At 36.5% G+C, this 27420-nt stretch overlaps 1 protein-coding gene across 1 annotated transcript in view; it reads left to right on the forward strand.

Annotated features, from left to right (window-relative positions):
* The window catches only part of LOC150096139 (mitogen-activated protein kinase kinase kinase 4-like), a 734047-nt gene that overhangs the window by 284970 nt on the left and 421657 nt on the right, over positions 1-27420 (forward strand). The window contains exon 13 of the mRNA XM_090409620.1: positions 26160-26309. Within this exon, the coding sequence (XP_090265746.1) occupies positions 26160-26309 (150 nt within the window). The remainder of the gene's footprint in view (positions 1-26159; positions 26310-27420) is intronic.

Genomic DNA, 27420 nt, shown 5'->3' on the forward strand with positions numbered 1-27420 from the left:
GACAGAAGCTGATAATATAGTTAAGTTAATGAGTGACCACTTTGCAAGGGTATATCATCCTAGTGAGGTTACTGCTTTAACCTATGTGACAGACACTAACATGGGAACACAGGTGGATGAATTTGTGGTTCTTAAGATATTACAGAATCTCAATGTAAATACAGCTGTGGGATTAGATGGAATATCAGCTAGGGTTTTGCAAGAATGCGCACTGCCTTTGACTAAGCTCTTTAATTTAAGTCTCAGCTCTAGTAGAATTCCAATATAATGGAAAGAGGGGAAAATAATTCCTTTGCATAAGGGAGGTTCTAAGACTGCAGTAGCAAATTATAGACCAATCAGTATCTCAGGCATGGTAGAAGTACTAGAAAAATTGGTAAAAAAGAGAATTCAAGAATGGGTAGATAAAAATATGATACTGTATGAGTGTCAACATGGCTTTGTGAAGGGGTCTGTCATGCCTTAGTAATTTACTAACTTTTTATAATAGAGTAACAGCTGAGTTGGATGAAGGATATGGCTACACAATGATTTTACTGGATTTTGTGAAGACATTTGACAGAATACCACGTGGATCTGTTATGCAAATTAGAACAAATTGGAATGGATATGACACTGGTTAATTGGGTAAGAGGGGGGCTGCTGGACAAATATCAATAAGTGGTATATGGAGGGGCAGAATCGAGGTGAAAACAGGTGACTAGTGCTGGGACTATTGTTGTTTAATTTGTATACAAATTGTATAGGAAATAACCTGAAAGGAAATATTCAGTTATTATTATTATTATTATGTCACACCTCCAGGGAGTCCAAAGACTCATCGAGGGAGGACATCTACTCTACAACTCTCCGCCTCCACCAACCGCAACTACCTTCATCATCTACGCCAATGCCATCTACCGCCGACCACCACTACTAGTACTTTCATAGACAATCACAAACATCCATGCTCATGCATGGATTCAAACCCGCAGCCTTTTGGCTGGAGAGCGGATATGCTAACCACTCGGCCAACCAGGTCGGCTAATGATGTTTACTAATGTTGCTAAATTAGATGGAGTAATGGTAAGTCAAGGCAATGTGGAGAGATTGCAGGACAATTTAAATAGGCTGTCAGTATGGGCAAAAGTTAATGGGTTTCAGTTTAATGTCAAGAAATGTAAAATGATGCATTTTCAGCTAAATAGATTACAAGCCTTGTATCCCATTGATGGCATTGCACTCCAGGAAATAGATGAAGCAGGAGATTTAGGGGTGGTGGCAGATAGAGAGTTAAAGTTTAGAGGACATATTGCTAAGGTTGCCGATAAGATTATTTGGCTATTGAAGAATACATTAACAAGTAGAGATAAGGAAGTTGTCATTCCTCTTTATAAGGCCTTAATATTCCGACATCTGGATTATTGTGCTCAGGTCTGGTCTTCTGGATTTCTTGGGGATGAGGAAGCAGTGGAGAAGATTCAGAAGTGAACAACCAAGATATTATGTGGTCTGTGGAATGTTCCCCATGAGGATAGATTGAGGGGTGTTGATTGATAAGAGAAAAAGAGGAGGTATGATAGAAACATTTAAGTTACTTAAAAGGTTTTATAGGATATATGCAGAGGAAATGTTTCAGTACTTGGCTAGAGGGACCAGAACAAGGGGTCATCCCTGGAAGTTGAATAAAGGCATGGTTAGTAGGGTCGTGAGGACTAGATTTTTTGCTTGGACAGTTGTGAATGAGTGGAATGGGTTGCCAGAGTCAGTTGTGAGTGCTTTGTCTGTTAATGGGTTCAAGGAGAGGTATGATAGATTGTCTCCCGTGATGACTTCTGACTCCATGGTGGTGTCTGTATAATAATAATTATTCTCATTTCCGAAGTAAGTTTTACATGTTTATAGTATATAAATGAAGTAAGAATTGAATCTAGTGTGTATAATGATGAACAAGCTTTTATTCAACATGGAGCTCCCTACCAATTTTTTTTTTTTTACTACAAAAAATAGATTGTTATTATCAGAAGCTCCATATGGAATAAACGCTTGCTTATCGTTATCTGCTTTAGCTAAAGGAGCTACATGAACCACAGCCTCAGAATACCACTTGGTTATTATTATTATTATTATTATTATATAGGTATCTCCTTGGAGTTAGTAGGCTCATAGAGGGACATCCATTATTCACAATACCTATTATACTTCTCCTGAAACTCATTCACTGACAGAGTACTCACAGCCAACTGTGACAACCCATTCAACCCATTCATCACCCTCTAAACAAAAAACCCTAGCCAATCACACTCCTACATAATTTTCATAGGTGATCCCTCATTCTCTCCATGTACTGAAAAAATGTCTTTAGTGTCAATCCTATAAAACCCATTTAATAATCTATATGCTTCTATCATGTCTCTCTTTTTTGCTTATTAGTTAGTGTGTGAAACTCGCTAACCTGAAATCTATTCTCATAGGGAGCATTCCATAGACCTGATACAATCTGTGTCACTTGCTTTTGAATCCTCACTACTGCTTCATCATCCCCACGGAATCTTGGTGACCACATCTGTATGCATTAATCCAGATGTGGCCTTATTAAAGTCCTATAATGGAGAATAATAACTTCTATCCCTTCTAGTTAGTATGTTCTTCAGAAACCATTCAGTCTGATGTGGTGTTTTGGCTACCTTAGCAGTATGCCCTCTAAACTTCAACATCTTGTCCACAGTTACTCCCAAGTTCTTGACCTCATCAGTTTTCTGCAATTTACTTCCATCAATATAGTACAAGCTTATTAGCTCTTCTTCCCAAATTGCATCACGTTATGCTTGGCCACATGAAACTGGTAGCCATTTACCTTTGTCCATACCTAGTCTATTTAAGTCATCCTGCAGGATCTATACATCACCTTCATTTACTCTTGCTCTTCTCAGTTTTGCATCATTAGAAAACAACTGAATATTTGGAGAGATTAGTGAGAACTAAGATACAGAAATGGTTTGATAACAGCTGTGATGGTCAGCATGGGGGAGGGGGGCCTGTTAAAAGGAGATCATGTTTTACCAACTTATTTATGTAATATGACATGTGGCAAATATATTGGTCAAGGGTGTTGCATATACAGTTGTATTTTTAGATGTTGCAAAACCTTTTGATAGACTGCCACATAACAAGCTGTTAAATAAATTGATAAATAAATAAACTTCCTAGCCTCTTATCCTAAGAGGCTAAGAAGTTGGATCAGTGACTGGCTGTCAGACAGGTACTAGAAAGTTGTATCTGTTGATGAGGTATCTCAAAAGAGGAAAATCACTAGTGGTGTGCCAGACGGATCTGTATTGGGGCCATTGTTGTTCAATTTGTGTATTATGATATTGAAATGAGTTTAACTGATGATATGCAACTATATGCAAATGATGCAAAATTGAGCAGAACAATGCAGAGTCCAGCAGATGTTATGGCCTTACAGGAGGACTTGAATAGATTGCATGAACAGGCAGGTAAGTGGAACTGTCAGTTCAATGTTACAAAAGTATAAGATGTTTAAATTTGTGTTGGTAATGATGAGATGCAAAGTATACATTTAGTGAAAAAACTTTGAAGGAGTTAGAAGAGTGAGAGATCTGGAAGTGGTGATTGTGGACAATGACCTGAAATTCAGGATCATATCAGATAATGATAGCGATGGGGAGCCTTGACATGCAAAAATAAAGAGCTTATGATTCCATTGTATAAGGTCTTGATCAGGACTCATGAATTATTGTGCACAGATTTGGTCATCTGGTTTTCATGGTGATAAGGGTACATTAGAAAGGATCCAGAAAAGATTTATAAAGATGGTAACTGGTCTTTGGAATGTTAAGTATTTAGATAGATTGAAAGAATGTAATTTGTCATGCCTTGTGAATAGAGGAGGAGGGAGATATGATTGAGAAATATAAGTTACTAGGTTAACATGAAAGAAATAGAATGGGAGAGGGATATAGAACAAGAGGCATCCTTGGATACTGTATAAGGAGGGTGTAAGGAGCAAAGGAGAAAGGAGTAGATTCTTTGCATAGAGAGTGATTGGTGAGTAGAATGCATTGTGTATGTGTTGTGAATTCAGACACATTGAATCAGTTTAAGACATGGTTGGATAAGCTTTGTGTGCGGTAGTGTGTGCCTCTCATGATGAGTCTCTGACTCCATGCAGGTCAGAGGTTAATAATAATAATAATTTCCCATCAAATAATTTCCTATATTATTGATATACAAATTAAACAATAGAGGACCAAATACCGAGCCCTGTTGTATACTACTGGTCACATGCATTCTCTTGGACTCAGTTCCCTCCATAATCTGCTTCCCTATGCAATTGTTCTGTGTGGAATTCTATTAAATGCCTTTGCAAAGTATAGCACTATCACTGAGTAGCCACTTTCTCTATCCAACTCAGTTGTCAATTTGTTATAAAAAATAAGCAGTTTACTAAAGCAAGACCTATCCTTAAAGCCCATGTTGCCCTTTTAAATTGTCATATTTCTATCCACCCAGTCCTGAATTCTGTTTTTTTACAACATTTCCTATATGTTAACCACCACTCCTGAGATACTGATTGGCTATACTTTTCTCCTTCTGTCTTGCAGCCTCCTTTATGCAGTGGGACTGTTTTGTCCTCTTTCTACTCCATTGGCACCTTCCCAGTACTGAGGTGTAAATTAAACAGCTTGGTCAGAGGAGCTGATAATTCCCTTGCATATTCCTGTAATGCATGGACCAATATGCCATCTAATCCTGTGGCCCTTTTTGCATTGAAGTTATGCAATATTCTGAGCACTTCCATTTCTTCAACCTCTATTCTCCCATCAGTAAATGTCACGTTACAATGTTTAGAAATTGCACACTCAACATCACCACCTGGATGATACACCCTTGCTAAATTATCAATCAGTAATTCAACTGTTTGGTTTGCTTCTGTTACTTCCCCACCATCTTCTTCTTCATGTAGCTTTTTCAGCGAGAGAGTGCAGCATCATGTCCTTCCAGTTCTCTCTGTTGGTGGCTTTCCTTTTTGTTTCTGCATAACCATGTGATCCTGTCCATGATCTTATATATTCAAGCCATGTCCTTCGTTTTTTGCCTCTTGATCCTTTTCCCATAATTTTTCCTTCTAAAACTGTTAGTATCCTCTGTCCTGCTGAACCTCTCAGTACATGTCCTGCCAATCTCATCTTTCTCTGGGTCATTTCCTGTAATAAAGATCTCTGTGTTCTCATTCTCTGTAGGACATCTGTAATTGTCACATGTTTTGTCCATGGGATTTTCAAAGCTCTCCTATAGCACCACATTTCAAAGGCCATTATCTGTTGCCTTACTCTCTTCTTGAAATATCCAGGTCTCACTTCCATATGTGAAAATTGGCCACACTAATGTTTTTATCATTCTTTTCTTTGTCTCGATACTCACAGAACTTCTTAGCAGATCTTTATTTTTCAAGAATGCATCTTTAGCTATGGCTGTTCTTTTTTTTATTTCTTTATCTTGCTTTCCATCTGCAGTAAAGTAGGTGCCTAAATATTTGTATTCTGTTGTATGTTTAATTTTCATATTGTTTATGAATATTTCTGGCTGAGATCTGCTTTCTTTTGAGATTTTCATAAATTTGGTCTTTTTTGCATTTCCATCTAATCCAAATTCTTTACCTTCTTCAATTAGTAGCTGCAGTAATTTGATTAATTTGTTTCTGTTTTCTGCTATTAGAATGGTATCATCTGCATATCTAAAATTGTTACATTTTATACCATTGATACTAATTCCTATTTTTTGTTTTTCAATCTTTTTCATCACTGTCTCACTGTAGATATTAAATAGATTTAGTGAAAGAATACAACCTTGTCTAACTCGTCTTTCTATTTTCACTACAAAAGTGTCATTGTTAAACAGCTGCATTTTCTGTTTGGTGCAAATCATTTTTATAATAATAAATTTAGTTTAATCCTTTATCCAAGTGTGAGCAAACAAAGTTTGCGCCTGAAAGTATCTTCAGGACTGGGGTCAGGTAGTACAACCCCGGGCAACTCGTAGCAAAGGTGAACCAAGCTAACATCACTCCTATCTCAGTATCTCCCATAATGTTGAATATAGGAGATAGGATACTGAGATAGGAGTGATGTTAGCTTGGTCCACCATTGCCACGAGTTTCTCGGTGTTGTACTACCTGACCCCAGTCCTGAAGATACTTTCAGCAGCAAACTTTGTTGCTCACACTTGGATAAAGGATTAAACTAAATTTATTATAGTCTAACCAAGTGAAAAATATACTTTCGTCATTTTTATAATCTTAAGTACATGATCTTCTATGTCTAATTTATCTAATATATTGAACATTTTATTATGTTTTATCCAGTCAAAAGCCTTCTGAAAGTCTATGAAGCATATGTAAATTTTCCTATTTCTTTCACGTGATCTTTCTATTAGTATTTTTCGTTCCAGGATAGCATTAATGGTTCCCATTCCTCTTCTGAAGCCTTTCTACTTTCTGTTGTTCACTCAATTCACTGCTTAAGGATCTTGCAATTTGTTTGTTAACAATGGTTAAAATAATTTTAGATGCATGGGATATTAGGCTCACAGTTCTGTAATCCTCACAATTTTGTGCATTATTTTTCTTTGGAATTGGTATGCAGATAGATGTAAAAATTTCAGGTAATTCTGTTGTTTTATAGATGTCCTGAATGGATTCCACTAAATAGTTGTTATTATTGCCAATCAAAGCTTTCAGCAGCTCAGCTGGAATATTATCACACCCGGAGGATTTATTATTAGGAAGATTCCTAATTAAGTGTTCTACCTCCTGTCTTGTGGGTAGAGTGGTATCTGTTGTTACGTTTAACTTAAGGTGTCATGAATCATCTAACATGTTACTATTATCATCATCATAGAGATCTGATAAGTACTCCACCCATCTTCCATTTATCTTTTCCTTATCAATGAGTATGTTTCCATCTTTGTCCTTGATGTTATTAGACTGTGTACGTTTTGCTTTTCCATTAAGTTCTTTCACTTTCTGGAATGCTTTTCTGGTTTTGTTCCTATTTTGTAATTCTTCTATCTCAGTGCATAGCCTGTTTATCCAGTTCTCTTTCAATCTTTCACATAACTGTTTGATTCTTTTATCCAAAAATTTATTTGTTAAGCTTTCTTCTTCATTTGCTCTTCTTTTCCATGTACTTCTTTCATCAATAAGGTTGACTACCTCTTGAGTTATCCATGGTTTTTTCTTTCTTTCTTCTTGTTTATTGATGTGGTTTTTAGCAGATGTTATGATAGCTGCTTGTAGTCTATTCCACTGAAAGGGTTCATTTTCGTTTTGCAAATGTGCAGACAGCAGTTCTGAAATATTTTAATTCGATTTTGATTTTGCTATCGGATTTGGTACCACTTGCAGATCCCATTTTAGGGGTTGGCTTCTTTTAAATTTTATCATTTTCAGGTGAATATTCATCTTCATTAAGACCAGTCTATGATCAGATCCACAGTCAACACTTCGCATGACCTTTGAGTTCCATATTCCATTGAAGTAACATTTACTGACTACAATATAGTCTAATTGATTTTTGTATCTTCCATCCAGACTTTCCCATGTGTATCGTGCTGTTGGTTTTTGCTCAAAATAAGTGTTAGTTATGATGAAGCTGTGCTTGTTACAGAAATCAATCAGCTTTTGTCCTCTCTCATTCCGAATTCCAAGTCCAAATGGACCCACATTTGTAGATGTTTTCTCTCTGATCCAACTTTTGCTTTCCAGTCATCCATAGCACAAATAACTAGATCTTTCTTGCCTCCAACTTCCTTTATACACCATTCTATTTCATCATACATGATATCTATTTCTGCTTCCTCATTCTGTTCTGTAGGAGCATATATTTGAATGATCAGCATATCTCTAGGTTTAGGTTTCATATATAATGTTTTTATTAGTTTTCTTCTCTACAATAAACATTACACCTCTTCTTGATATTTCACCACCTGACGTATATATTTTATATATCTTGCCATTTGGAAGTTTCGACTCAAAATCTGATGATCCTTTCCAAAAAGTTTCACTCATTCCTAGTATACTAATATTCAATCTCTCCTTCTCTCTAATCACATTAGCTAATTTCCCACATTTATTCAATCCTCTTACATTCAAAGTAGCAATTTCTGCATTGAATTTCTTTATAGCAGTCAAGGACTGACGATACCGCAGGGCCTGCTATATCAGCCTGACACCACTGTTCCGGGCATATTGAGACTACCCGGGCTTTAATTCTTTTCTGTTTAGACATGATGCTTTACATAGTGGCATTTTTTACGGAATGGGCTGCCAGAATCATCCAACTCCCAATATGACCACAGCTGTTGTTGGTTAGTGGGTCCCATGGACCTAGCCGGGAGGCCTACAAAGTAGTGCCACCGACCATTCCCCCCCCCTTCATCCACCACTGAGGGGACGCCCTGATGTGCCGTGACAGCCCAGTGACCGGTCCCCACCATCAGCAATTTTTATTAAAGTCATCCTTCCATAGTCATTCCTCCTTTTACTTACCATATAGGGAAAGAAACTCTTTGGGATTTCTTTTGATCTCATCGGCTAGCTTTCTCTTGTAAGTAATAACTATGGCTTTCCTTACCATACATATAACTCTTCTTGCTTGCACCTTATACTGCTCATGGACATGCTGATCATCTTTTTCTTTAAATTCCCTCTACAATTTTTTTTTGTCTGCAACTACTGTTTAATGATGATATTCATCCATCTAACTCCTACTTGATTTATACTTTTGATTGTGGGTATAGAGTCTGATACTGCTTTTTTCAAATACCCATTGACCACTTCCCATGCACCAGCAGTATGTCTCTCTCTACAAATTCTTAAGCCATGTCATTGCTGAAATCTGACCCTTATATTGTCATAATCACATGCTTTGTAATTCCACATATACCCCTTCTTAACAGAGAATTCTGCATGTCAAGACCACATGAACCTTTTTCCCAAGAGAACACAGCACAGTAGGTTGGTTACAGTCAAGTTCTGTGATTCTATGACCAGATCCAGCACACTTAAACCTCTAGGTTGAATCTAAAGTTTTAGTTGCAAGGATCAAATGAGAGGGTAGAAGATTTTGAGCAGTACTGCACAGAATATTGAACAAAAGAGTATGAGTGATGGTGGTGAAAAGATTGCTGGTATGTTTAGAAATAACAAGTGATGCTAAGCAAGGGAATGCAGTTAAGAGTCAAAACTGAATTGAATTTGAGAAATGTGATGGAACATATACAGCACGAGATAAACAATTAGTAATACAAATGAAAGTGTGTAAAATAATTGAGTGAAATATAGCTAGAAGAAAGAAATGAGGAATTAAAGTGTATTCCATTATTAGAGGTGTGAATAAAAGGATACTCATGGTTTGTTTTTATTATTATTATTGTTATTATTATTATTATTATTATTATTACATAACACCTCCAGGGAGTCCAAAGACTCATCGAGAGAGGGCACCTACTCTACAACTCTCTGTCTCCACTACTCAATCCACCAACTACAACGAACTGCAACTACTATCATCATCATCTACACCATCTGCTGCCCATCATTACCACTAGTATTTTCCAAACAATCACAAACATCCATGCCCACGGCAGGATTCGAACCCACAGCCTTTTGGCTGGGGAGCGGATAGGCTGACGACTTGGTGAACCAGGCTGGTGTTTTTTTCAGGAGTGAGCATGAGCATAGTGATTGAGAATTTAGATATGAGGAGTAAACAGCTGTACGTGTATCTGATCTCCAACCAACAGGCTGTGGGTTTGAATCCTGCAGTTCTCATGGATGTTTGTCACTGTCTTTATGTGGAAGATGAATTTCATCACCTGGTGTGAGACATGAGACTACCATCACCCCAATTATTGGAGGCCAGAAGTGGCTTGCTAAGTACCATGTTTGGTTTCTGGAACAAGGTTACCAGGTTATGTAAACAATAAATACAAATACAAAAAAAAAAAAATATAGAGTTATTATTATTTTTATTATTATTATTATTACGGGCGACTCCAGGGAGTCCTTAGACTCATCGAGGGAGGCCCTAAACATCATGTCCACACATAGTGTGACATTCTCACAGTATCTAATCATACCTTGCCTTGAACTCACTCACCGTCATAGCACCCACAACAGACTCTGGCAGCTTATTCCACTCATTTACCACTCTAAAAGTAAAGAACCCAGCTCTAACACCCTTGCTAACCATACTCTTGCCCAGCTTCCATAGGAGTCCCCTAGTTCTCCCACCACCACCAGTCCTGATCTCAAAAATATCCTCCGAATTAATCCTATAGAAACCCTTTAGCAATTTGAATGTCTCAATCATATCTCCCCTTTTCCACCTATCAACTAATTTCTGCAACCCACAAATCTTCAACCTGTTCTCATAAGGTTCATTCCACAGACCTGCTATCATCTTGGTCACTCGCCTCTGGATCCTCTCAACCTCCTGCCCATCAAGAAGAAACCTAGGTGACCAAATCTGGCACACTAGTCGAGATGGGGTTTTATCAAGGCTCGGTACAGAGGTACAATAACTTGCTTGTCTCTGCTCCTCAAAGTATTTTTCAACAACCAAGTGAGTTGATGAGCTGATTTAGCCACTTTTGCAATGTGCCACCTAAACCATCTCCGTATCCACCAACACTCCCAAGTCCCTGGCCTCATCAATTTCCTGGAGTACAGTTCCACCAATGTGGTATACTGCTGCTAATCTTTTCACCCCAAAATGCATAACCTTACATTTTGTTACATTAAATTGACATCCATTCTCCTTAGCCCAGAACTCCAATCTATCCAAGTCGTCCTGCAAGATTTTGACATCTTCTGCATTCACTATTGCCCTACCCAACTTTGCATCATCAGCAAACAAATGACCTGTTCCCTCTTAGATCCTTTCCTATATCGTCAATGAACAAATTAAACAGCAGTGGTCCAAGAACAGAACCCTGCGGCACACCACTAGTCACAGGCCGTCTTTTGGACTCTACTCCTGAATAAACTACTCTCTGATATCTCTCCATCAACCACCCACCTATCCATCTCACCAACCCTATATCCATTCCCATATGTCGTAGTTTACGGATTAGAATTCCATGTGGTATCCTGTCAAATGCCTTAGCCAGGTCCAGCAGTATCAAAAAATATATATCCTTAATCCATCTATGGTAAAAATGTACTATTGGTTTCCAAATAAATCTTTTGTGGGTGGGAGCTACATTAAATAAATAGTGATGGTTGTAAGGCTAAACAATTTGAACAGATAAAAAGAGATGCAGGTTATTTAGAAAAGTGAAAGATAACAACAGCAGTGAGATGCAAAAGGTTGTCATTGTGCTTGCCAAATATCACAGTTATGAGTATATGGTGAATGATACGAAGACAGAGCTGTTTTTAGGAGAAAACATAAAGGACTGTGATAAAACAGAGTGTATGAGGTCTGGTACAGAGAGAAGTCAGAGCTGAAAGCTTTCATAGTTTGGACTATGGAGAATAAGGGGAGAAAATTATTCTGTACTATTTCAACTGAATTTATCTATCTAAATTAGGAATTGTGATCACTACAACACTTCATTTTAGTCTTAAGGCAAAAAGTCATTTTAGTTTTTTGCACAAAAACAAAAAAAAAAAATTAAATAAACCTACAATATATATCAACCTTAGTAGATACCTGATAATGCACATGATGCCTCTCTTGTACATTTAGAAGAATTACATGTATACAAAAGGACTTTGGAACTCTGGAATTTTCTTTCCTGTAAACAGAAAACATACGAGTGTTAGACGCAATATACATGCATCTTGGTCTCATCGTATTCAGCATTCATTTTCTGAATAATCCAGTTTCCTTTCCATTCTTCATAGTTTTGTAATGAATAATACAGAGGATTAGAATACCAGTGAAAAATGTTGTGCTGCACATTTATTTTGTTCACCACACAAACACAGATTGTTCTCGACTTACAACAAGGACATCAGAATGGAATCCCCATCATAAGTCAGTATGATCATAAGGTGGAAGTACTATATGAACTGTAATCTGTGCTACAGCAACAACAGCTTTTTCCATTTTCATCTGTTGTTCTATTATTTTTACTTTTATATTTCTAAATCAATTATCTTTTGCATTTTCCTTTTTCTCTTGCTTGCTGTTTTCAAAAGGAAATAATGAAAGAAAATCTCAAATAAAAAAGCATGGTATTCAAGTGAAATCACTACAATTTGGCAGCCAGCATGTTCTTAGTGACTGAGGCCCAAATAATAATATGCACAGATGATATTACTGTACTGCAGATGGAGTAGTAATCATTAGATTACATGACTAAACACCAGTAATTGAAAAGAATGTGATAGGATTAGTGGGATGGCTCTACAAGTGGTCATAAGTCACATATGTAGAGGGATTCCCACACACACAAATTCATGAAGAAAGAATGAGTATGGAAGGATGACGGTGATTGGAGAAAATGGTATAAAGACAGCTGTTGTGGAAGTTGTGGTGGAGATACTTAATGAGCAGTTCATAAAGGTCTTTCAATCTTGTGAATGTGACTTCATGGAGAGATTGAGAGCAGTTGATGATGGGGAGGAGAGACTGACTGTAAGTGAGCAAGAGCTGTATGGGGAGTTGAGCAAACTAGATGTAAATAAGACTGTGGGACTTGATAATATATCACCACATATTCTGAAGGAATGTGCCAGGGAGTTGACGCTGGCCTTGACATATTTTTTTAATACGAGTCTTGCACTGGGTCAAGTTCCTAAGGAGTGGAAGGAGGACAAGATTGTACCACTTCATAAAGAAGGTGATAGAACTCAAGCATCAAACTATACTATATGCCTATCTGTGTGTCAGGAGTTGTAGTTAAGTTGTTGAAGAAGCTTGTAAGAACTAGGATCCACAATTGAGTTGACAACAATGGTATCTTTGATGGACAGCATGGATTTGCTAAAGGGAGGTCATGTTTTAATCTACTTACTTATTACAATAAGGTGACTGCTTCCTTGGACAGAGGAGAAGGATACACAGTAATATACTTAGATTTTGCAAAGGCTTTTGATAGATTACCGCATGATAAGTTGATAATCAAACCAGAGCAGATGGGGTTGGATATTAGATTGGTGCATTGGATTGGAAACTGGCTATCTGATAGGTATCAACAAGTTGTGTATGGGGGAGCGATATCCAGGAAAAGGAAAGTTACTAGTGGTGTGCCTCAGGGGTCTGTTTTAGGGCCATTGCAGTTTAACTTGTATATTAATGATATTGGTGAACATTTAAATGGAGATATTCAGTTGTTTGCAGATGATTCAAAGTTGGGATGAACCATGAAGAGTAGAGAAGATGTTGTGGCTTTAGAAGAAGACTTGGAATAAATTGAGTGATTAGACACAGGAATGGGAATGTGAGTTCAATGTTGCAAAATGTAAGGTTTTAAAATTTGGAAAACAAAGATGGGATGCAGAATTTATGCTTGGTGAGGATATATTGTTGGAGGTGGAGGAGATAAGTGATTTGGGGGTGATAGTGGATAAGGATCTGAAATTTAGGGGACACATAGCCAGAATTGTGAAGACAACACAAAGGCTTCTGGGAATGATGCAGAGGACACTGACTTGTAGAAGTAGGGAGATTCTTGTTCCATTGTATAAGGCTTTGATTAGGCCACATGGACTATTGTGCCCAGATTTGGTCACCTGGTTTTCAGAAGGACGAAGAGATGTTGGAAAGGGTCTAGAGGCGACTGACTAAGGTAGTTTCTAACCTTTCTGGAATGTTTGGTATGGAGTGTTGAGTATGAGAAAAGATTGATAAGATGCACCTTGCAGAGTCTGGTGGACAGGAGGGAGGGGGGGGAGTTCAAGTTAATAAGTGTTTGTTATAGGATCAGTGCTGGAGAGGTTCTACAGAAAATAGTGGGAGATCAGGGAAGAACCAGAGGTCATCCCTGGAAACTGTATAAAGAGGGTGTGAGTAGGAGAGTGAGAAGCAGTTTTTTTTTTATGCAGAGTTGTGAATGATTGGAATGCCTTGCCTGAGAGTCTGGTGTCTGCAGAGAATTTGAGTGTGTTTAAAGCATGGTATGATGAGCTGTGTGTATGATAAAAGGACCTCCCAGCTGAGTCTTTGACTCCATGCGGGTCTTGGGTAATAATAAAAAAATAATATTCACCCATAATCATGAAATTAATACTGGCAAAAAAAAACACACGTAAAATAGTAAGATAGTTTAATAAATCATAGTTTTGTACAACAATATTATGTACTTCTTCAGATTGATACAGTAAAACCCAAATATAAAAGAGCTATTAACATGGAGATTTCTAAATAAAAAGCTTAATTTTTTAAATTCATTCTACATATGACAGACATTGGATGTAGGAATGATATTATCATGAGCATGGTTATTGTTACAGGATATAACATATTTTGTCTCAAAGCCTAATTCATCCATATGCTCTTATACATGCTGCCCAGAAATCATTTAATATCAGGTCTTGGTTTTTATTACACTGGGTCGGGCATCATATCATCTCACCAGCCACTTTAAATTTGTATACATAAGTATTAAATTATGAATGTGTTATTTGAGCTCCAACTCAACATCTACAAGAAAAGAATAAACCCAACATCAGAAGTGCTGAAGATAGGAGCCATCAATATAAGGAGTATTAATGGAAAGGATATCAACCTTGCAGAAGAATTGAAAAAGTACCACATGGGCATAATTGACATTACTGAGACAAAGAAGACAAAAACAGCTGAGATCTTACTAAATAATAAGTACAGGATGTTATTTTCAGGCAATAATTATCAAGGAAAGGAAGGACTACCAATAGCAGTCAACACCAAACATGAAGATAAGCTTCTTGATTGGTAGGTTTCAAGTAGAGTTAAGTAGAAGTTTGTGGGCAAACTTCAAAATGGGAAAATGGACAATTGAAACTTATTTTTGCCTATGGTCCCATAGAAGTTTCTTCTAAGGAAGAAGTGAAGGAATTTTTTGAACAGGCAGTTCAGTCATTAGAACAGGCAGCTGACATAAAGAAAATGGAAAAAATAGTCCTTGTTGGAGATCTGATCCCACCATGCATATAGGAACATTTTGGTAAGATTTGGAGAAAAGGGCAAAGTCAATAATAATGGTATTTACTGGATTTCTGCTCAGGACATGGACTAGTCATTATTTACATCATGTTTCCACATAAAGATGCACACAAGTTCACATGAAGAGAAGACACAAGATAAAAAGAAATTTTCATTAACTATGTCATTGTTGATAGTGAATCATCATGCTGGTTCAAGATACAAGAGTGTACATAGGATATGAAATTGGATGTAACCATTACTTAGTACAAAGCAGAATAAAAATGGATATTAAAAAAATGGAAATTAAAAAAAAAACAGTATATAAGAAAGTTTAAAGAGAATTAAAATTGGGTAGCTTTTACAGGTAAATTGTAGACTCAACTATACAGACATTATTGAAGAAAATTTAAAGCAGTTTGAGAACAAGAACTAAACCTTGTGAGTCTAAGTGGCAAACTCTAAAGAAGGCATCGTCTGAATCAGCTAATGAGGTATGTGATGAATTTTTCTACAAGCATAGAAAAGTAAGAATACCATGGTGGATACAAGTGAAAGAAGCATTCCTAGAAAAGAGGAATGCATACCAAAAGTTCCTATCAAATAGTTGTCAGGTGACTAAAAGAATACAGAAAAAAAAATGCAAGAGAGCTTAACTATGTAATAGTAGCTAAACACCAGTCATGGGAAGACTTTGGTAAGAGTATGGAAAATAAATATCAGGAAGGTGGCAAAATGTTCTGGAAGCTATTGAAGAGGCTTCAAAATGGAGGAAAGAGTACTATAAAAGGAATCAAAGATGATGAAAGGGGACATGAAACTGTAGAGAAGGATTTCGTAGATGTCTGGAGTAATTATTTTGAAAGACTGTTAAAAGAACAAAGCAGTGACAGAACCATACCAGAGAGGATTACATATCAATACTTGAGACAGAAAAAGCTGTAAAACTTGAAATGAAGAAAGGCAGCTGGAGTAGATGATATTCGACCAGAAATGCTAAAGTATGAAGGTATAAAAGTTTTGCAGTGGCTACACTGCATAATTCAGAGGGTCTTGTCAGAAGATCAAATTCCTGTTGATTGGAGTAGAGCTCTCACAGTACCCATCTATAAACTAATAATAATAAAACAGAGAATAAAGCTGAATGTGAGAATTATAGAAGAATTTCTCTATGAAGTGTTCCAGGTAAGATTTATGCAAGCATAATTGAAAAAAAGGTTGAGAAAGATTGTGGAAGAGAAACTAGAAGAAGAATAAGCTGGGTTCAGACCAAATAAAAATTGTCAAGATTAGATTTTCACTTTAATATAAATAGTTGAGAAACTGTGGTAATGTGACAAGGATATGTACTTAAGTTTTGTAATTTGGAAAAGGCATACAATAAGGTGCCCATAGAAAAACTTTTCGAAACACTTCAGTTGTATGGTGTGAATTGAACATTGTACAGTGCAATACATAGCCTATTTCTAAGTTGTTAGATAGCAGTTAGAATTGATGGAAATACAGGAAGATGGTTTGATGTAAAATCAGGGGTAATATAATGGAGATAATGCACGTTATCTCCATTCTTATTCATCATCTATATGGATCACATTATGAAAGAAAGTGGCTTTAGCCCTGATATTAGAATCAGAGATGTCAAACTTAGCTCTTTGCTTTATGCAGATAATGTTGTACTCCTAAACACATCTAGTGCAAGTCTCCAAGATTCTCTAATTATATTGAATAATAGTTGCAATAAATTTGGCATGAAAATCAGCAACAAAAAGACCAAAACTATGAAAATAGGCAGGAGCATTGAAAGCTTTGGCCACATTCTGAATGGAGATCTATAAAACAAGTAAAATATTTCAGCTATTTAGACACAGAAGATGGTATTTTAAATCTGGACAACACAATAATCAAAGTTGGTATGGTGGGTAGCCAGCTGAATAAATTTATATGGGATAAGAGAGAAATTAGCCAAAACACCTGGCTAATCCTCACCTGGGGCACACAAGCTTTTATATTTTTAAGAACAGGACTGGTGGTGGGAGGACTAGGGGACATCAATGAAAGCTGGGCAAGAGTGTGATTAGTAAGGGTGTTAGAGCTGGGCTTTTTACTTTTAGAGTGGTGAATGAGTGGAATAAGCTGCCTGAGTCGGTTGTGGATGCTATGACAGTGAATGTCGAATAGTTGTGATGGACATGATGTTTAGGGCCTCCCTCGATGAGTCTAAGGACTCCTTGGTGTTATTATTATAATAATAATAATAACACCTAACTAGCAGTATAGAATACAGTATTCAAATCAGTTTTCAGTTATGAATCTGAGAGTTGGGTTAGAAATAAAGCACTTGATCAAAGACTAGAGACCAAAGATATGAGGGTTCTGAGAAAAATTAGAGGATCAATCCAATGACATCAATGGCAGAATCATATTAAAAAATTAATATATTAGAAAGGACCTTGACATTATTAGCATTCAAGAATGTGTCAGTAGAGCTAATCTAAAGTAGTATGGCCACTTAAATAGAATGGGTGAGGAAAGGTTAGATGTCAAGATGGCAGGGAAGAGATCTAGAGAAAGATCAAGGTCTAGGTGGATTGATTCAGTCATCAGTGGCTGAGAAGCATGAAATGTTAGATATGACAATATTGGAGTGCTCACAAGTAATAGACTAATTTGGAGGAAAATTGTTGGTAGCAGATTAATAATAATGTAAAATTAATTATGTAGTGCTGTCATAGTAAGCTGAACACCCATTGGGGGATACATATCAGAAATTGATGATATAAATGAAGTACAGGTAGGCATTCAAAAATCCGGCCATCCGTAATCCGGTTCCTTCAGATCTCTGGCATGGATTTTGGAGCATGCATTTTCAAATTTACTGCTTTGGCACGCCACTGTTTTCTGTTTATGTTTATGTGCTAATGGCCCTGTAGTTGATAAGCATTGCGATAATCTGCTTATTCCTTCTCATTTTATCATTTATTTGCTGCTGTATAGCCCCTATTATGGAATCAGCAAAGAAAATAGGTGGTGTAAAACGTAAACATCATGCATTGTTGATCGCAGAGAGAGAGAGAGTGGAAGTGCTAAAAATACTTGATAGTGGCATGTCTATGCGAACCATTTGTGAAACATATGACATTGGCTATTCAACAGTATGATATTAAAAATCAGAAAAAAAACTGATAAAGTTCTTTTCTGACAGTGTATCAAAAAACCAAATGTTTGTAAGGAATTCAGTGACGTGATAGAGGGAAAAAGTTCAGAACTGGACCAAGTTCTCATTACCTGGTTTAATTTTCGTGTAAGTGAAAGTGTGGAAATTTCTGATGATTTATGAAAGGAACAAGCCAAAATGTTTCATGAAGAGCTGGGATTGCAACACAAGTGTGAATATTCAGAAGGTTGGCTGCATCATTTCAAGTTGCAACATGGCTTATAGTTTCGTGCGGTGTGTGGGGAAAAATGTTCAGCAGACAAAGATGCAGCTAGTGCATATGTGGATGAATTTGCAAAGTTAGTTAGTGATGAACATTTAAGTCCTGAACAAGTGTACAATGCTGATGAGACTGCCTTGTTTTGGAGATGTATGCCAAAAAGAACTCTAACAACCGAGGATGCAGAATCGCCATCGGGGTTTAAAGCTTCGAAGGATCACGTCACGGTAATGTGCTGCTCTAATGCTGCGGGTACCCATAGATGTAAGTTGCTCGTTATCGGAAAGAGTTTACATCCGAGGGCCTTCAGGAATATGACACAGTTTCCTGTCCATTACCGTGCCAACAAGAAGGGGTGGGTTACCACTGATATTACATTGGATTGGTTTCAAAACTGTTTTGTTCCTGAGGCTAGGGCTCACTGTAACTCGGTTGGATTAGACCCTAATTGCAAGATACTTCTTATTTTAGACAATTGTTCCGCACATCCAAAAGCCAATCTTCTAGTGAAAGATAATGTTTTTGTTGTCTGCCTCCCACCCAACTGCACATCACTAATTCATCCAAAGGACAATGGTATTATATGTTCTATGAAGTGTAAGTATCGATCCCTGTTAATGAGGCGCCTAGTGAGTTCAGTTAATTCAGGCACCCCAGTACAGAAGTTCATAAAAGAATTCAACATTAAGGATGCAGTGTACTGTGTTGCCAATGTGTGGAAGTCTGTGAAAACATCAACACCGAAAAATGGATGGCATAAATTGTGGCCAAGTTTAATGTTTACTTCTCATTCTAATGAAGACACTGAAAATAATATTGCAGGGTTTAGGGTTCCCAAAGAAAAACAGCTTATACAGGAACTTCTTGCTTATGTTAAAGATGTAACTAATCCTGATGCCAAGGAGCTTTCATCAAGGATAAATGAAAATGTTTTAACGGAATGGGTGAATGTCGATGATAATGTGCCTACAGTTCATCATTACACTGATTCTGAAATTGTAGATATGGTTAAAAGTCTGGAGAGAAATGCCTCTAAGGTAGTGATGAAGATAAAAGCAGTGACGAAAATGAGGAAGAGGTGAGAGAAAGAATCTCTGTTGACAGGTTAATTACGTTGACAACTGAACTGCTGGCTGGACTAGAGCAACGAAGTTTTGTAAGTGAACAAGAAATCATGAATGTTTACTTGCTCCAAGATAAACTTATTAGAGAAAGACCCAAATATGAAGCAGCAGACACTGCATGATATATTCAAGAAAATAGCTAGGAAGCAGGAAGAAGCTACAGTGGTCACCACCACCATCAACATTTTATTAATTAAAATTCTGTAGAACCGTTATATTTAGTTGGTGAACATTAAAATTTCATAAGCTTTTCATTTAGTGTTTAATTTTCTTTCTTTAAAGGACTGTACAGGTAGTCCTTTTCTGTTAAAAATATATAGCATATATAATCATCCGAAATTCGGCACCCTTCAGGTCCTGAGGTTGCCGGATTTTTGAATACCTACCTGTATTAAATTCTCTGTATGATATTTTGATGATTTGCCAATTGACTTTGATGGTTTTTGTAGATGATATGAAAGGCCAATCTGAATTTATGCCTTGTTTTTCCTCCACATTTATGACATGTTCTTAAGCACCTCCGTAGTGCAATTGAAAGAATGATGGTACATTGCATGCTTCAATTGGAAAACACCTAAGTTCAATTCTCGTTGTGATGAGAGGAATCTTTATGTGGATTTGTTTCAATTCAATATGAGTTAGCTGATCTCATATGGAGGTAGTAGGGTTTTTTCTCCCAGAAACCAGGTTTTTCATCCTGCATACAGACAAATCAACCTTGAGAACACACAATTTACATACAAAAAATACTACTCATTGTGGTAGGTGTTGTTGTTTTGGGTGATGATTGTAGTAACCTTTTGCTGAGTTGGTGGAGTAAGTTGTGGAGACGGAGAGTTGTAAAGTTGCTCTCCCTCGATGAGTCTTTTGACTCCTTGGAGGTGTCACGTAAGAATAATAATAATAAATAATATGTTCTTTTTATTTCGATTTCAGGGTCAGTCTCTTCTCATATTCCAGTTTTTCCTTCCTTACTTTGCCCAAGTCTTATATTCTTCATACATCTGCTGTCCATTCCTCTCCTTATATATCTTCCATAACCTTTGTTCACCTGCATTACTCATTTGATATTGTCTGTCATCCACTTTACATCAATTGTGTTCTCTGTTTTACTCAATTTATATAACTCGCTCCTGATAAACATTTCTTCACCACTTGCACTTCTCATGCAATGATGATATGCCACCCTTCCAATTCCTCCATTCATGGAATCGTTCCAAACTGATTTCTAAGATTATAATAATCATCTGCTTTATAATTCCACATCAGTTCCTTTCTCTTTGTTACTCCTGCATGTCTGTGCATCCTCCAAATCAACCACATGGTCACTCTCTTCAACTGGGGGCAGAGACGACATCTCATTTATAATCAGGTCTTGTGATGCTGTGATCAAATCTGAAACTCTTGTACTTCATGTTCCTTCTACTACATGTTGCCTAAGACATTTGTCCCTCAAGAATTCCAGAAATTCCATTTCTTTACTGCTACATGCAGTTTCCTTTTTCCGATTTATACTTCTGTAGTTAAAATCTCCTGTGATGATTATTCTTTTTCTTTCCTTATTTGCCAAGCTCAACTGCCTGAACATCATCTTCTCTTCACCCTCTGTGTTTCCTGGCTTATAGCAATACCCCACTTAAATATTCTTTCCTGCCTACCTCCACTGCACACTATATACTCTCAAAACCATTAGTGCCATTGCTCTTCAAATCCTCCACTCTGATAGGACACAGCTCATCACTTATCATCGACAATACTCCAATATTGCATTTGCACTTCTATCTTGCCAAAAAATGCTATACCCTGGTACTTCTATTCCTGTCAGTATATCATCTTCTGTCAAACATGTCTAACTGATTCTAAAAATCTTTGGACAAGCTGAGGCTGTCAGCACCACTAATTCATTGATACTCCATGCATTAGTATAAAGAATCATCACATTGTCCATGTTTCTATACTTGTCATTATTTCCTCCAGACTCCACTGAATTTTTAATTACACCATGTGTTTCCCACTTCTTCCACGTGTCTATTTCCACAAGAGACCTACTCCCAATATCGTGCTCTCTGATAATTCTATTTTCCTTGCACAGACACTCTCACTTGTTCAGAGAATAACATTCTCTCCAGATGCCTTTCATCCTTTCTTATTGAAATGCAGGCCATCTCTGTTGCATACAATTCCTTTTTGTTCTCAAATGCACCCTAAGCATCCATATAATCCAAGCCTCTCTTTCAATACATTCTGGCTATCATACCTGGATAATGCACTCACTGTTTTCCTCCTCTCAATCTTCGCCATACATCCTCAAGCAAGAACCTCAGATCGCTTGCCACCTAATTCACACTGCCTTTCAACTCATCCCTACCCACCAGCATAATCATCTCATCCACTCTCTCACCTTGCTTAATTGCCATAGTTGCACTGTCTGTTGTTCCTCCAAGCAAATGCTCCTGTAGCATTCTATCTTGAAATCTACAGATCATTGAATCACTACACATCACACCTCTTCCCACTCTGTTCCTTTCTTGCTCACCATCTCTCATTTTATCTACTTGCTCCCACATACCTGACTTCTTGTCATCTCTCTATTCTTGTTCCTGCACTGTTGGTCCTGTCTCACCTTCCTCTCATTCCCTCTCCTCTCCTAGTTCTCATATTCTCTCCCCTTTCTATCATTCTCATAACTATCTCTCTCTCTCACTCCTACTCTCATTCACTTTGCATCCATTGTTTCATCTCTCCTAATCTTCCTTCACACTTCTTAACTCATTTCTTATACATTACCTGTGTATTATCATTCGTGTAATAATTTATTTTACTTTAGTATTGCCAAAGTTTATTCATTCTCGATATTCTAGTTAATTTCTGAAATGGCATGCTACCATTCATTTGAACAAGTCTCTTTGTTAACAATTTCGCTATCCAGTCTATCATGTCTCTTTGTTTCTGGTTTGTTTTTGTGAGGTTTTGGTGCCATTTTACAGTACTACTTGAACATTACAGTGTTCCAATAAAATATCAGGAAATATTCCAAATACAATAAATATGCAAAATTTAGCAGTAATATACTATAAAAAAATAATAATAATTATGCTAACAGAAAACACAATGAAACATTTAAAAATCACCAGTTTCACAGAAGCATTAAATAACCTGCCCATTCATTATACAGTCTTGAAACCAACTATCCAGAACCTTTATTAGCGCAAAATCTTAACGTAAATATGGGATTAGATCAGTCCATGTATTAACCCATGTTGTGAGTTCAGATCCCATTGTTGTCATGGATGTTTTAAAAAACCTGCTCTGATCAGCTAATACACTCATTGAGTTTATAAGGCTTGTCTCTCTTTTATATATATAAGACTGCAAGAGAGGAGTAACAAGCTACTGACCTATTAGTGGTGGTTAAGGTGTTGGAGAAATTAATAAATGGCAGAATTCAGGAGTGTGTGGAGAGAAATATGATAATCTCTGGAAAGCAGCATGGTTTTTTTGAATGGAAATCTTGCCTGAGTAATTTGCTTACTCCTTTAAATACACTTAAATTTTGGCAAAACCTATGGGACAACCCTAAGATCTACAATAATAAGGCAAAGTGGATTGAACAAATTACGAACGAATTTCAAGAACAAAAAATGGACCAACTGAAAATAACAACTGAAATGGTTCAAAAGCAAGCTAAAAGGATAAAACAACCCCAGGATGATGAATTACATGGCTACTGGTCAAAATATCTGACAGGCTTACATGAAAGACTTGCTAACCAATTTAATGATGTTTTAGAAGGACGAAGCAAAGAAGAGTGACTCACAGCAGGAAAAACGTTTTTAATAATAAAGGATAAAGAAAAAGGTCGAAAGCCAGAAAACTTCTCACCAATAACCTGCCTGCCAACAACTTTTAAGCTACTCACAGATATACTAGCTGACAAAATATACAGCTATCTTAAAGAAAATTTTCTTTTTCCAGTTGAACAAAAATGTAGCAGCAAAAAATCAAGAGGCACAAAAAGACCAATTGTTGATTGATAAAATGATTTGCAAACGTAGAAAAACCTATCTTCGATATGGCTTGAATAGATTATAAAAAGGCATTTGATTCAGTGCCTCATAGTTGGATTTTAAACTGCACAGAACTATTAGGTATTAGCAAAAACGTACAAAAATTTTTGCAAACCAACATGAAAAATTGGAAAACCACATTGGTTCTGAATAGAGAAGAAATTGGGGAGTTGAACATAAAAAGAGGTATCTTTCAAGGAGACTCATTATCTCCTTTATTGTTTATCTTGTCATTGATCCTCTTAATTAGAATTTTAAATAAAACTGTTTATTGGTTATTAAACTGCTCAAAAAAAGTGCAAAGATATTTCACCTTTTATACATGGATGATCTGAAGCTATATGCAAAATCAGAGAATGAACTCGGATCATTGCTTAATACTGTGCACATATTCAGTCAAGATATATCAATAGATTTTGGCTTAGACAGATGCACTATTGCTGGAATAATAAGAGGAAAGTTTGAAGATCTGAACGAAATCAAGCTGCTCGATGGTGAAAAGATCAAGGCAATAAAATTCAAAGATAGCTACAAATATTTGGGAATTTTAGAAGCATCAGAAATTCTGCACAATAAGATCAAAGAAAAAACTAGAGCATAATACATAAGGCGACTAAGAAAAACTCCTTAAGTCAATGCTTAATGCTAGAAATTTGATAAAAACAATTAACACTTAAGTCATACCTGTTCTGAGATATCCAGCAGGCATTGTTGAATGGATCCAACTAGAATTGGAGAATTTAGACCGAAACACTCGAAAATTAATGACAATGCACCAGGCCATCAATCCTTACAGTGACATTGATAGGCTCTACCTATCACGGAAAAAAGGAGGCAGAGGATTATTACAAGTAAAGCAAGTTGTTGAAGAAGAAAAATGAAATCTGAATGATTATCTGCAGTAAACAGTGGAAAAATTTCTAACTGACGTAAGGAAAGAGGGTTTATTCAAACCCATGGAGACAAAATTGGAGTACAGGACCAACCAAGTAAAAGTGAGAACTGAAAGATGGAAAAATACCTCCACAGCATGGAGGACAGCACTGACAGCAACCTGACCTGGCAGTGGTTGAGAAATGGAGCACTAAAGAAAGAAATGGAGTCGGTAATTTTTGCAGCACAAGAACAAACATTATGTTGGTTCTTGTACTTGTACAGTAAATGCAGATTGTGTAAAGAAAAGGAAGAAACAGTAGACCACATTATAAGTGGGTGCAGCAAAATCGCACAAATTGAGTACCATAAAAGGCACAATAATGTAGCTAAGATAATTCACTGGCATTTATGTAAAAAGTACGGGTTTAAAGTATCTATAGACTATTGGAAGCATGAAGTTGACCAAAAAGTGATTGAGAATGAAAAAGCTAAAATACTCTGAGATTTCAAAATCCAGACTGAAAAAAGCTTGGAATGTAATACACCTGATATAACAGTGATTGAAAAAAGTGAAAACAAGTGTGTTCAGTTTATCATAATATCTGTACCAGGAGATAGCTGAATTGATGAAAAGGAAACTGAAAAAAATTATAAAGTATCATGAGTTGCAAGTCGAAGTCGAACGAATTTGGCAAAAGAAAACGAAAATTGTTCCCATAATAATAGGTGCTTTAGGCACCTATTATTATGGGAACAATTTTTAAAACCAGGCTGCTGCAAAAAGCCTGCTTTGTTCGGCACAGCATTCATATTCAGAAGGTATTTCCACAACTCATAGTCCCTTGGGTAGCGCTAGGGATGAAATATTAGTGGAATAGTTATATTCCACTAATATTAGTGGAATATAACCAGCTTTTAACTTAAGGCTGAGGAAGCAAATTGAGCTTGGATGAATATTATATATATAATAAAGTGAATTGAGTTGGATAAAGGAAATGGCTGTGATACTGCTGGACTTTGCAAAGGCATCCACCAGGATGCTACATAGAATGCTCGCATAAAAAAGAGCAAATAGAGTTGGATTTGAAGCTGAGGATATGGATAAGAGAGTGGCTGATGGACAGGCATCCAGGGATAGTATATGGAGAAAATGAATCCAGGAAAAGACAGTGAATGAGTTCAAGTACCAGTATGATAGGTATTATTGTGCAAGTAAGTGTAGTAAGAGTCTTCCACAATTAGCCTTTGACTCCATGGAGATGCTCTTAAATATAATAATAATTTAGATGTGTGTATAGTAAATCAAAAAGTGTTATTGCTATTAATATGTATATAATGTAATAATAACAATAAGTATGTATCATACATAATATTTTACTCTTTAGGCTGCTTCCTGCATGAGCCTTGTGCTTGCACTAAAAAGATATCAATAAAGGAATAAAATTGTTAATAAGTATACTTGTATCTTCTCCACAAATTGTCATTGAGATCTTAATGATTTTCTTTTCTTTTGTTAAATAGGTAGATGGATTGCTTTTGGTAGTTAACCATTCTTCTCAACTTATGAATCAATGTCACAAATTTCAAAAAATTATGGGTAATACCCTTCAGGTTGATAAACAACAGACATCTTGTAATCATGCTATTGCTGAAGCCTTGGAAGACCTTAAAGTAAGACTCCATATGTGCATAAGAATTTAAAATGGTTATTTGAAAAGATTGGTATAAAAGTAGTAGCAAAGATATATGTGGTTAGTGCAAGCAGCTCCAACCACATGTGGTTTCAGTATGCAAAAAAAAGATTTTATATTAGTCCACTGTCATTATTATGCATATTTTACATTTTATTACTAATAATAAAAAAAATTTTTTGCAGTATCTATTTGTTTAAATACATTTTTCAATATGGAAAGGTTGTTGAAGCCTGTAATTTGGAGTCTAGATAAATTTTCAATTTATGAACTGGTTTCACAACTGCTTTTCCAAGTAGTTGCCAGACTGGTTTGCTGAGTGTAGAATGCCTTACTCATCAATTAATAAATGGTTATGGATTCAAATCACATTGCAGGTAGTGAATGTCTTTAGGCAATAAGTGAATTTCATCCCTAGGTGTAAAATTGCTACTACCTAATGCATTGAAAACCTGAATATTGGTGAACAGTGAGCTGATATCAAAGCTAATCAAAATATCTGTATTATTTAACATTAAATTCTCGATAGATGTTTTAAAATGGGTAGAGTTTTTTTAATATAGGAAGTGGTATAACGAATGAGAGTGTTAAGAGAGCTTGCCAACTGTCATGCAGATTTATAGCATGGGGTATCTGTAGCATCTGCTATACATCTTAGGGGAATTAGGTTTGTGTAATTTTGGTAATCCATATATCTGGAGGATGGAACAACTTGAAGGGGTTGGTTTCTTTTTGTGATTTCAGGAGGCCATAAAAAATCTTTTTTTTTTTTTTTTTTTTTTTTTTTTTTGAGCAGACTTTTCAATTTTTTGATCAGAGATTTGGTGGGAGCATAATCTAAAGGTATGTAAGTGGAGCAGTCCCTGAGATTTATGTCCATTCTTTTATTACATTTGCTGCTATTAAGAATAGCAGTAGCACTCCTCTTATCAGTCCTCATAGTGACTATACTGCTATCTTTGCATGGATTCTTGATGGCACTGAGTTGGCAAGATGATAGATCTCTTTTAAGAGGTAAAGATAAAAAAAGAATACTGGTGATCTCAATCCAAATGTTATTCTCTATTTCTGGAGCTGTGTTACAGATATGG

This window comes from Typopeltis vanoorti, chromosome 19 (assembly GCF_054136105.1).
Source record: "Typopeltis vanoorti isolate ZY-2024b chromosome 19, IOZ_Tvanoo_1.0, whole genome shotgun sequence".
NCBI classification, from domain to species: Eukaryota; Metazoa; Arthropoda; class Arachnida; order Uropygi; family Thelyphonidae; genus Typopeltis; species Typopeltis vanoorti.